Source organism: Rhinolophus sinicus, chromosome 16, assembly GCF_057876585.1.
Source record: "Rhinolophus sinicus isolate RSI-liver-muscle chromosome 16, RSI-T2T, whole genome shotgun sequence".
Classification (NCBI taxonomy): domain Eukaryota; kingdom Metazoa; phylum Chordata; class Mammalia; order Chiroptera; family Rhinolophidae; genus Rhinolophus; species Rhinolophus sinicus.
The window spans coordinates 96,718,406-96,730,512 of NC_142516.1; the positions used below are offsets into that span (position 1 = coordinate 96,718,406).

General features: G+C 33.8%; 1 protein-coding gene across 5 annotated transcripts in view; it reads left to right on the forward strand.

The window, feature by feature from the left end:
• PDS5B (PDS5 cohesin associated factor B) overlaps positions 1 to 12,107 on the forward strand; it is a 160,466-nt gene that overhangs the window by 82,434 nt on the left and 65,925 nt on the right. For all 5 annotated transcript variants that reach the window (XM_019736560.3, XM_019736561.3, XM_019736558.3 and 2 more), the window contains exons 14-17: positions 5,126 to 5,207; positions 7,438 to 7,486; positions 10,076 to 10,215; positions 11,540 to 11,655. In XM_019736560.3, the coding sequence (XP_019592119.1) occupies positions 5,126 to 5,207; positions 7,438 to 7,486; positions 10,076 to 10,215; positions 11,540 to 11,655 (387 nt within the window). The remainder of the gene's footprint in view (positions 1 to 5,125; positions 5,208 to 7,437; positions 7,487 to 10,075; positions 10,216 to 11,539; positions 11,656 to 12,107) is intronic.

A 12,107-nucleotide genomic window follows, 5' to 3' on the forward strand; every position in this document is an offset into this window, starting at 1 on the left:
CCAGGATTTTATTTTTCTCTAGATTTTCTTATTGCTGTCTTAAGAAATATGGATGTACTTTTTTTGGTGGTGGGGGGGTGGTGTCTTTTTGTGTTTTCCTTAACATATTGTGAAAATGCTACCATTTTATTTCCACCTGATACTGATCTATTTGCGTAATGGTATAGGGCAGTAGTGTACATATTTTTGTGCTTCCTTACCACAACATAATGTTTGGTATGAGGGTAAGCACAGATATATTTTTATGATCATGTTTGTTCAAAAAATACTTTTGGGTTCTTTTGTGGGGGATTGGCACTTTGGATGTAGAAGAGACACTGCTAGTTGGATCATACTGAAGGTTAAGAAGTCGAGGCCTAGAGATTGATTTGCTCTAGGTTTTAGAAAATGTAGATCCTTAGTAGTTCAGCAAGTGCAGTTACAACTGTTGGGGACTAAATGTTCAGAAATTGGAAGTTTGAGGAACTCTGTGTAATTTTCATTCCTACTGCTGCTTATGGGACTTGGCTTCACTTCCCCATGGAAATTATTGTATGTGTTATTTATATCTTTCGTAGAAATGTTGAGGAAAAGGTTGTAGAGGGGAGAAATGTACATTTTTTGACACCTGCTGTATTTCAGGCACAGGAATATGTATGATCTGTGGCTTCTCTGGGGCTACGACAGCAGAGCTGAATAATGATTGTATAGCCCACAAAGCTTAAAATATTTACTGTCTGACCTTTTATAGGAAAAGCTGCCAATCCCGAATATAGTGGTGTTTTTCTTGTTTTACATCTCATGAACTGAAACCCACAAAGGTCAGCTGGCACGCACAAAGTCACAGAGTAGTAAGAGATAAAGCCAGGATTTGAAGTTAGCTCTGCCTGCTTCCAAAGCACATTCTTTTTATACTGCATATATAGTAAAATATATTACTACTATATTTAATTGATTTTAAAACATAAAATTTTCGTATGCTAACATCTCTGGAATTGGAATGCATTCTTTTCTTTGTGACACAATTGATATGGCCTCTTAGAATGGATTATATATGCTATGTATCCAATTTAAAATCACAGTCAGTATAGACTTCTTGATTCAGTTTAACTGTCATTTAAGAGTAAAAATGAAATAAAGACACTTTCATGCAAAAAACGAGAGTTCACCACTCAAAGATCCTACTTGAAAAAATTACTAAAGAATAATTTCTTCTGGTGAAAATGGAAATTAAATTCAGAAGGAGGGAACAGAATGTAAGAAGCAACAAAATTTTCAAACACTTTTGCAGATCTAAATAATCAATGCCTGTAAAAGCAATACTACCAATAAAGTTTTCTTTACAAAGGGTGAGGGTGTGGATTAAAAAGTAGGTTAGCATCTAGGCTGATATTTAGCCAGCACACAGCACTGCAACAGTCTGTGAGCTCTCTTGAGAGTCTCTGGGATCACCACCCTCTCCCCGTTTCCTGGGCGGAGCAGGAGGGCCTCCAGGATCTTGTTCTACTGACAGGTGTTCTGATTGACGGGTACCGTACCTTTGTGAAAAAAAAGTCAAATACTAGGTGGACCCTGTCAGATAAGAATATGTAAGTTGGCAGGTAAAGTGTTCCTCGGGTTCTTTTATCATGTAAGGACAGACATGTTGATTAATTAGACCATTTAATTAGTGTGGGCATTAAAAATTGAGTCACCCCTAAAAGAATAGAATTGGAATATAGAGTTTCCCAATCCACAAGAACAAAAAAGAATTCATTTTAACTAGTATTGAATTATGTCAAAATGCCACAATTTTATTTTGTTATCTTGACATTAGAAATTTGAGTCTGTTGAAAGAGTTTGTGTTGTTTTTTGTTTTGTTTTTACTAATACAAATAATGCTGCTATGAACTGTTTTTAATACACACATGCAAGGGTTTCTTTTAAGTTATGGTTATGAATGGTTCTCAAATTTGGCTACTTGAATATTGGAATCACTTGAAGAGGTTTAAATTCTGAATCTCTGCATCTCACCTTCAGAGATCCTCATTTAATTTGTCTAGAGTGTTGTCTGGGCATTGGCGTTTTCAGGAAAATATTTGTGGAGATTTTAATAGGCAAACAAGGTTTGGAATCACTGATACATAGCTAGGAGTGGAATTGCTGAGCATGTACATTTTTGGCATTACAAACTAAGTATCAAAGTATAAACTGGTGTCCACTATGATTATACTAATTTATACTTCAGCCAGGGTTTGTAAGTTTCTACATCCTCTTGTACATTATCAGACACCTTATTTTTAGAGAAATTTTTAGGTATCAAATTTTATGTCATCTTTTTTCATTTTCCTCAATACTAATAATACTGATATTTTCATTAACATTTCCAGTTTCCCCAACAGTCCTCACCACTCTATTGGAACACCTGTCCTACTTCATTTACATTACCATTCTAGCCCAGAAGTCATTTGAATTTGTGACCTCTAATTAGTTTGAAAGGGGTTTAAAAATAGCTGCTTGGCAGGCAAGTGCCGGGTGGGAACTTGTTTGATAAGGATTCTTATTTGCTGAAAGAGGCATATATTTTATTCTATAACTGTTCTTTTGGGAAAGACAAAATACTTCATGTATTTTAGACTTTTGATGTGTACCAGCTTTTGAATAATTTTGATTAACTAAAAATCCTGATTATTGAAAAAGAAAATAGAGGCAGGCTTGCGTACTCTCTGTTCGTGATGTGTATTTCCACTTCCCCCAAGTTCCCAAAACAACTACTGTGTTAGGGACAAGAGTAAGTAGTAGTATCAGATATCCTGGTTGTAATCTTTGTTGGGCAGCCTCTCACCTAGACAGTTTTGTGCAGCTGAATCTTATGGATAATTTGCCAACTGGGAGCAGAAGGTGGGAGAAGAGGGTTCTCTTTGACATTTGGACAAGTTTCTGACTGCAGCCCAATGGTATCTGTCCTTTTCTTTGAGTTAGTGCAAACTTGTGGTGTGTTACTGCAAACACGGAGAAGCCCGAATGAGGGACTAACTAGTTGTCTACTTAAAAGTCAGATAGCATGTGTGAAACTATCCAGGCTCTAATCAGATTTTTACATTTATTTAATGACAGAACTGGAATTCAAGTTAATATTAAATAAATGGATATTTATCTATTGTAGTAATAATGCTTCTGCTGGTATAACTTTTTTTTCTCTTTTAAGTGCTATTTAGAAAGGCAAAGACAGAAGAATAAATTGTCTTTGCTGTTTAATATAATTTTATTAAAATTGTTGAGAATACCACCCCCCTCAGTATGTTAGAATACAAATTCTTAGTCAGTGATGATCACTTTTTTATTTAAACTATAGTAATAATAGTTTATAAATGAACTTTAGAATTGTGTGTGATTTCATCTTTAAATTAATAAATAACTAAAATAGGTAAAACAATTTCTGCTTTGTTTTAAGTGAAGGCAAGCTTCAGAATCCTGACCTTTCAGAAGTTGTAAGTAATGATAAGGAAGAGAGAGAGAATTCACTAACTTTGGAGCTCAGGATACTTGTTTCTTCTAAAATTAATATTTTAATTACATAACTCTTACTTAGCTGTTAAATTTTTACAGTCCTCTGGGTATAGTCATTTTTCTTTTTAAAGTTTACATTCTTAAAGTATGCCAATTTAACTTTGTATGGAATTTTAGTAACTTGGAAACAGTGAAGTATAGCTGTTTTAAATTGAACTTCTAAGATGAAAAATGCTCGAATACTGTTGCTTTACCAGTACCATTTCAAGTACCATAACGGACTTTATCCAAATTCAAATTAACTTGTTTTCCAAAAATTCAAAGGTATTTTTGAAACATACTGTTGAGGGGAAAGAAAATAGCAATTTATTTATTTATTTATTTATTTATTTATTTATTTATTTATTTTTTATATCACAGTGAGTTTTTTATTTGTCAATTACAGTTGATATTCAATATTTATTACTTTCAGGTATATACCATGTTTCCCTGAAAGTAAGACCGGGTCTTATATTACGTTTTGCTCCAAAAGATGCATGAGTGCTTATGTTCAGGGGATGTCATCTTGAAAAATCCTAGGGCTTATTTTCTGGTTAGGTCTTAGAAAATAGCAATTTATAATTGTCTTATCTATCAAAAGAAAAAGAGTGGTTGTATATGCTTCTGTATTACTGTTTTATGGCAGTGCTTTATCTGTGTGATAATGGAGGTTAATAGAAGAGTAGATATTGAAAACAAAATAATGAAAAATGTTACTTGGCTTTGGAAAATTTTCTTTCTAAAATTTAAAACATGTTCTGATACTCTATAACTTAATATTTTACTAGCATTAACCACTTTTTATGACTTTCATATATTTCCTCAAATACCTGTATAAGTTCTTTTTTTTTTTTTTTTTTTTTTTTTTTTTTTTTTTTTTTTTTTTATTAAATTTATTGAGGTGACAGTTGTTAGTAAAATTACATAGATTTCAGGTGTACAATTCTGTATTACATCATCTATAAATCCCGTTGTGTGTTCATCACCCTGTATAAGTTCTTTTAGATTCAAATTTCTGCCTGAGAACAAAACTATTAAGAGGACATCAAAAATTTTCCCGTATAAAAAGAATTTTCACTTACATATATTATATAAATAGTATGTATACTGTATAAGTATGTAACAATATGTACTGAATTAAATGTTATATACTTATATATAATATAGTAAATATATATAAAATTGTACATATGCTATTTCTGTTTTAGGAAAAAGTACCCCCATTCTCTCAGGGCTAACTCTTCTGTTTGTGTCTTTGATTCCTTTTCATTCTGCCTAATACAAAACCTTACTCCATCAAATATTCCTTTATTCTCCAAGTTTATAATTTCTGCAGTTAATTTATATGCCCTAACCTACAAATATGTTTTAGTTAATAAGAAGAAACTACCACCACTAATCCCTTTCTTTTGATACAGTTATGTCCTCAAATGTTATCATCTGTTACATTTCACTCAGCTCTCTTTCCCTCCATACATCATCAGTTGCTTAGTCCCGTGAATTTTACCTCATCTATGGCATCTTTTGTAATTTGAACATTTTTTTAAGTAATATAGTTAGAATATTCTGGAAGAATTTGTATTCTTTGTTATTTAAATTTATGTTTTGTGTTTTTCAGAGCATTGAATGAAATGTGGAAATGTCAAAATCTGCTCCGACACCAAGTAAAGGATTTGCTTGACTTAATTAAGCAACCCAAAGTAAGTTAAATGTAATGAAGTTTTCCTTTGATGTTAAGTTTTGTAAAACATTTATTTAGGTTGCTCTTTACCATTGCTGCTGTGTGTTAAACCAATACCACTTTTTGTGTGGAGAACAGTTGTAACTCTAGAACCCCTGATCTCTAACTTAGAACACTGAAGTTTTTTAAAAGAAACGTATTGCATGGGAAAATTGAAATTTGCTATATCTGCAAAAGGTGATACCCAACAGAAAAGAGAATGTGCTTCTGTGACTCAAAATTAAGGATTTTTTTTTGTAGCTTAAAAAAAAGAAAACCAAAACAGTAACTCAGCATCATTGAGAGCACAGACCGTAGAGTAAAATTATACTTTTATCTTGCCGCACTGAAATGCTCCCATCATCTTTGAATAGCCTTGTGATTTTGGAAAGTTTTTATATCATGTGTTAGAGTTAAGTATCTGGATAACTTTTACTTACAATTAATGTTAGGGTTATTTTAATGTCTTACTTGGTCTTCATAATTATAATTTAAGGTTGGTATTCATCTAGTTCATGTATCATATTTTATTTTTTGAAAATTTGTAATGATTCTAGGTTTTTTTGCCCCTAGAATGTTGTTTGAAATGGTATATGTAAGCCTATAAAAAGTATGATTGATCTAAAAAGCAATGTGCCTGGTCATTTTAAATTGCATCTAGGGAACGCAATATAGTGTTACTTTTTCTTTCTTTTTCAGTCCATAGTAGAAACTGCCCCTTGTCTTTCCCTCCCCGCTCCCCGTACACCTTATATTCATAGGACAGGTCAATAGAGTAGAGTTGTTTCATCTGAGGGAAGAAAATTTCCAGTTTTTCTAGGTGTAAATTGGGCCATTTGCCCTAAAAATCAGTGAGCTTACACTGGTTGTTTTGAGTGGTTTATAGTGACCCTCTTAATGTAAATGCAGGAATTACTTAATATTCATTTTATACCAAGAATCACAGTAGACATTACAGAGTTAAAATTAGAAAAAATACAAAACTGAGTTTAGCTTTTGGGTGTTCATATTTCCTCCCATTTTACCAGGAAGACTCTTAGATACTTAATTATCAGTATGTTTGATTTCTTTTTTTTCTTTGCCTTTTTTCAGTCCGATTAAGATAGTTTTTATTCTTACTTAGCTCAGCAACGTAGTCCTTCTGCTTTATTAATAACTAAATTGATTTGCTGAGTGTCAAAGTGACTTTGTAATTTCCAGTGACTTTGTAATTGACTTTGTATTGTACTTCTGTTGATGCCGTTTCTTTTCCATGTGGACTGACTTTTTGGAAGCCCAGCACGACCGCTCTTCTCCCAAATTGAACAATAGAAGTCTTGGGTTTCTAGCCAAGGCTATTCAAACACTTTAAATCCCAAATATTTGGGAGTTGACCCTTATACTCTATTATGTTTTGTGTCTCGCTTCCTCTTCAACCTCCCCTTAATAGGGATGGCATGTTTGTTGATTTGTTCATTTATTTGATTTGTTTTCTTCACCTTACTGTTTTTCTAGCTCTGTATTTTACAGAGTTGCTCAGTAACATCTTTTTTTTAATAACAGTAACTTGATGGAACATATAACTAGCACTCTTAGAAATATCTTTTATACAGGTGACTTTACAGTGTATTACAAGTACAGTGTGATGAACACTTCATTCACTGAAATACTACTACTGTGATGGAGCAATGCCTAGCACTCTTGGAAGGAAAAAAATTGTAATGTCAATGGCATCTTTTTAAATGGTCTTTATCCAAAATCTTCCCCATAATCTTCATGACTATGCCTTATAATCCTCAGGTTTAGGAATACCTTAATTCAGTCAGAATTGTTCACTTATTGTCACCCTTTTGTGTTTTTTATTTTGAGACAAGGCTATAAACTTGACAAACATTTCCAGTTTATTTTGTTCCTATTGTAAACTTAGTTGCCGTTTAATAAAAATAAAATATCTTCCTAATCCAAAGGTTGGTGCAGCAGTCTGCGGTTTTTTTTTTGGAGGCTAATATAACAGGGTGAGGGAAGAGGTGACTACAGTGGAGTGTATGGGTTCACTCCCACTTTTCGTTGAGTTCGTCTGGAGCTTAAACATAGCTAAAGAAGGCATACAGCAGTGGTAAAGGCATGGGCCTGGAGCATTTCTAAGTTAGGCTTTTCCAGTTTTCTGAAGAGAATAATGAAGATTATTGTGATGACGTTTTAATGTTCCATTATTTTTGTGTGATTTACAGACAGATGCCAGTGTCAAGGCCATATTTTCAAAAGTGATGGTTATTACAAGTAAGTTATTTCAATTATATGTAAAATTTAAGGTTTAGTTGACATATTTCTATCTGGTAATCTAAAATTTTTCATGGAGTTTCGTTACAGATTTTGATAATATAGGAAAAGATTAAAATGTGTTCTGTGACTTTTTTAACAGACAGCCTTAACTTTCCTTTTTTTCTGAGTTTCATTTTGTGTGTACACTAGACAGAATTTTTCTTTTTCTTTTGTGTATTGATATGAGCAAGAGCTGGATAAAGGATTTACATAAATTTTTAGAATTAATTCAGTTCATTACATAAGCTTATGTTAAAACTGAATCTGTGCTCTGGTGTGGCTTGCTCTGATGTGAATCTATCTGAAGCTGCTTTCATTTTGAGCCAAAATTTAGAGTGAAGCATATACCTAATTACAAAAGAGCTTCTTTGAAAAAATATTTGCTTTTTTTTGCTTTCAGTGATTTCAGATACAGTGTTACTTAATAATTACATTTAACAGTAAATACAAAAGAATTGTGTAGTACACTTCCTTTGTTCAGATAGAGCAGCTGTGTTTTGCTGGGGATTTGCTTTTTCTCCCAGCTCAGAGATCACTGGATGGCAAGGGGACAGAGGGACATGAGGAACACCCGGACGAATGCCTCTACGGAGCTTCCCCGGGTAGTAATGAAGAGAGCTTAGGTGGATTCTGAGATAACAGAGACCCCAGCATGTGTATGGAAGTAATGCTAAGACACTGAAGAGAACAGTACCCTGATTCCCTGGGTTTTGGACTAAGTGATAGGACTTTTAGCATGAATAGGGCTGTAAGACCAAAATGTATTTCAGCTGTGGGCAGTTAAATATAAATTCGTTTTCAGTCCCTTTGGATACCTTAATGCAAGTGATACTGTGCTATTGCTTTTTTATAACTATCTCTTCAGTAGTTTGGGTGTGGACACTGAATAAAGGAGATCATCTCCTACATTCTATCTCCCCACATCCCCCCATCCATTTTCTTCCAACAATTTCAGTATTTCCCATTCTGTTCTGAGGAATACTAGTGTCCTGGAGATGTTGATAGTATTACTGTGTTTCCCCGAAAATAAGACCGAGCCAGACGATCAGCGCTAAAGCGTCTTTTGGAGCAAAAAGTAATATAAGACCTTGTATAACATCACGTCACGTCACGTCACCTCACATCACAACACAACACAACACAGCATAACATGACGTCTTATATTACTTTTTGCTGCAAAAGACTCATTAGAGCTGATCGTCCGGCTCGGTCTTATTTTCGGGGAAACATGGTAGTAGAGAACAGGTGTCCATGGTCAAGTACTTATATTTGTGGAATGCTGATTTAAGGATTTTTGTTGCTGTTGTTCCCTCCCCTTGCCTGTCTCTTCCCCCTCTGTCTCCCTCCTCCATTCCTCTCCCTCCCCCTCTTCCCCACCCTGATCTCTTCAATGATAGTCCTTATTATAGCCTTTAATATGATATGTATCCATTTTAGCAGAGCTGTAAAGTGATGTTTTCCAAATTTATTTGAAAACAATACAGTAGATATTTTTGTAGAATAGAAACATGAAAAGGTTGTACAGTCAAGTATTTAGGGAGAAAATGTGTTATTACTACATTTAGTGATCTAGCCAAGACTTAAAATGGAAATTCAACATTGTATATGAACTTTAAGACTGCATTTACTGTGTTTACATTTAAAGATTCAGTTGGATTTCTGCTTTTATTGCAGTCCATAGTTCTGTAGCATAATTTGTTAGAAGTATCCTATCTGGTTCTCTATAACAATTATGAGTTGCCAGGAAAAAAGATAACTAGGATCAACATTTTACTAACTATCATAAGTGTTTTGATCCATGGACGTATTAGGAGACTAGTATGAAAGTCATCTTTGATTCTCCAAGGACTCATCCTTTCTCACGCAGTGTGGCATATCCAGCGGTAACACCTGGTACATGTAGCTCAGCCCGTGTCAGTGCCAGGTAGCATTCACGTGTATGCAAGTTATCTCTGGGTGGTTTAACAATAAACCACACAGTCCCCCTGGTGGTTTTGAGGATGGCGACGCTAGACGCTTTCCTGTGGCATTGGCGTTGGGACTGCCCTCCTTTGCAGTCCTGTTCCCCAAGTTCTGTTAAACTTCTGTAAACTCTCCGTGGCACGTCGCTGCTGTGTAAGACTATATTTGGATGCCAATCCACAGGCCTGATGAAATCGCTTGTTGTGTATCAATAATCATTAATGGCAATGATACATTCTGAACAGCTGCAAAACTTATACAATAAATTTCACAATTCTTTGGGGGGGAAAAAAAGAAATAGTTTCTTAAAGGTAAAACTTAACTGATTGATCTCTTGCTGTGAATTGTAAGAGAACAATGTGTGCAACAAGCGCCAGGGGATAATAAAATTAGTATTATTCAGGTTGACATTTAATACCCTTAGGTATTACAAGGAGTTATTCAGAAATAGCCAGTTTAGTCTTTCCCTGCATAGATGTAAGTTAGGATTATTAATCAGAGTAATGAAAGTGAAAAATGTTGATCTTTTATTATTTTGAGAAATTTCTAAAATTGTATTTTAATTGACTATTAATTGAATTTAAGGAAATTTGCCAGATCCTGGTAAGGCTCAGGATTTCATGAAGAAATTCACACAGGTGCTAGAAGACGATGAGAAAATAAGAAAACAGTTAGAAGTACTCGTTAGTCCAACATGCTCCTGCAAGCAGGCTGAAGCTTGTGTGGTAAGGAGAGAATTGGAAAGAGATGTTTGAAGAAACCCTGCAAATCTTTTCTGGTTTCCTTTTATAATGTAATTTATATCCATCATGTAAAATTTAGAAAGTATCACAAAAATAACAATACAGATAAACTATGATTCCTCTATAGAGACAATTGCTGGCAATATTATGGTGTATAACCTTCCAAAATAAGTGTACACGTATGTTTGTATATAGTCTTGTACATTTTACTTATTAATTAGTCTTTTAGAGTATGTGTTTAATAGCAACATAGCATACCATTGAATATTTGTATCATAATTTTTTGAATAGTCCGCTGGTGTTACACATTTAGATTTTTTCCCCCAGTTTTTGGCTAAAGAACATGTTAATATCTTTATAGCTAAATAATATTACATAGTCTTAATTATTTCTTTGGTTAAACTCAATATTGGCCAGTTTCATTGTTAGAAACAAGCAAAACTCAAACCAAACGTAATTATTTTGTTAGAATTTGTATTTCTTGTTGCTAGTCATCTGACCATTTTTTTTTCCCTTGGGAGTATTAGCCGTTCATATTTCCTTTGTACATTGTGTGTTTTTAATCTTCACCTACTTATCTGGAGTGATACTTGTGTTTATCTTGCTGATTTGTTAGTTTGTCATGGCAGTGTATGTTAATTAAGCCACAAATAACTTTGTTAGTTGCAGTTTGCCCTTTCATTTTGTTTATGATGTCCTTTACATACAGTAGTTTTAATTTCAAGTTCTAGCTTGAGTCTATCAGAAGTCTCCTAAGGTTTTTGCCTTTGGTGTCCTGCTTATGAAATCCCATTCTATTACAAGTCAATTAAAATACTCACTAATGTCAGTGTTTCTCAGTCTGTTGCCCATGTATCTTCCAAGAGATTTTTTTAAAAAGATGATTCTTGGCTCCATCTCCAAGAAATCTTCACAGAGAGGTTCACGAGCCTACAAGCTCCCCTGGTAGTTATGTTCACTAAAGTTTGGGTATCCACTGACCCTTGGTTTGGTTCATTAGTATCTGTTTTTATCCTTTTAGAATATATTTGGTGTAAGGTATGAGATAATGATCTAAGTCTGTTTTTATTCTAAATGTCCAGTTGTTTTAATACAATATACAATAATCTTTTTGCTGCACTTGAAATGTTACCTTTCTCATATGCTAAATTCTTAATCTAGTCTGTTTTCTGGACTTGTTCAATTCCTATTGATTTGTTTATCCTAGCACCAACACTGCATGGTTTTAATTATTGTAGTTTCTTAACATTTTAGTGTAATTATCTAATCATACTTTTATAATATTTTTTTAAAATCTACATTGCAGCGTGAAATAACTAAGAAGTTGGGCAACCCCAAACAGCCTACAAATCCTTTCCTGGAAATGATCAAGTTTCTCTTGGAGAGGATAGCACCTGTGCACATAGATACTGAATCTATCAGGTATTTGTATATAAAAATATTAAATTTTCATATCTGTACGTTCATTTGTGCTTCAGTCAATCACTACTGAGTACGTGCTATACACAAGGCACTCATCTGTATAGGTTTAGGTATATACATAATAGCTGTCTACTCATCTGTATATGTCTATGTGTGTATATAGCTATGCGTGTGTGTGTGTGTGTGTGTGTGTGTGTGTGTGTGTACACACCTGTGTATATTTAGTTTTTTAGTTTTTCTTTTTTTAATTTTAAATATTGCCTTAATTTGGGTGAGAAATTATTAATCCAAGCCTAGTTTTTGTCTGTTACCAGTATACCAGGAATTCCTGTTTTTGGTTAGCTTGCATATGTTACGTAATACAAACAAATTGTAGTTATGCCATCAGGAGAGGAAAACTAGGTGAGTATGTTATAAAGAAATGTATGATGCATTTGCACAAATATTTGAGA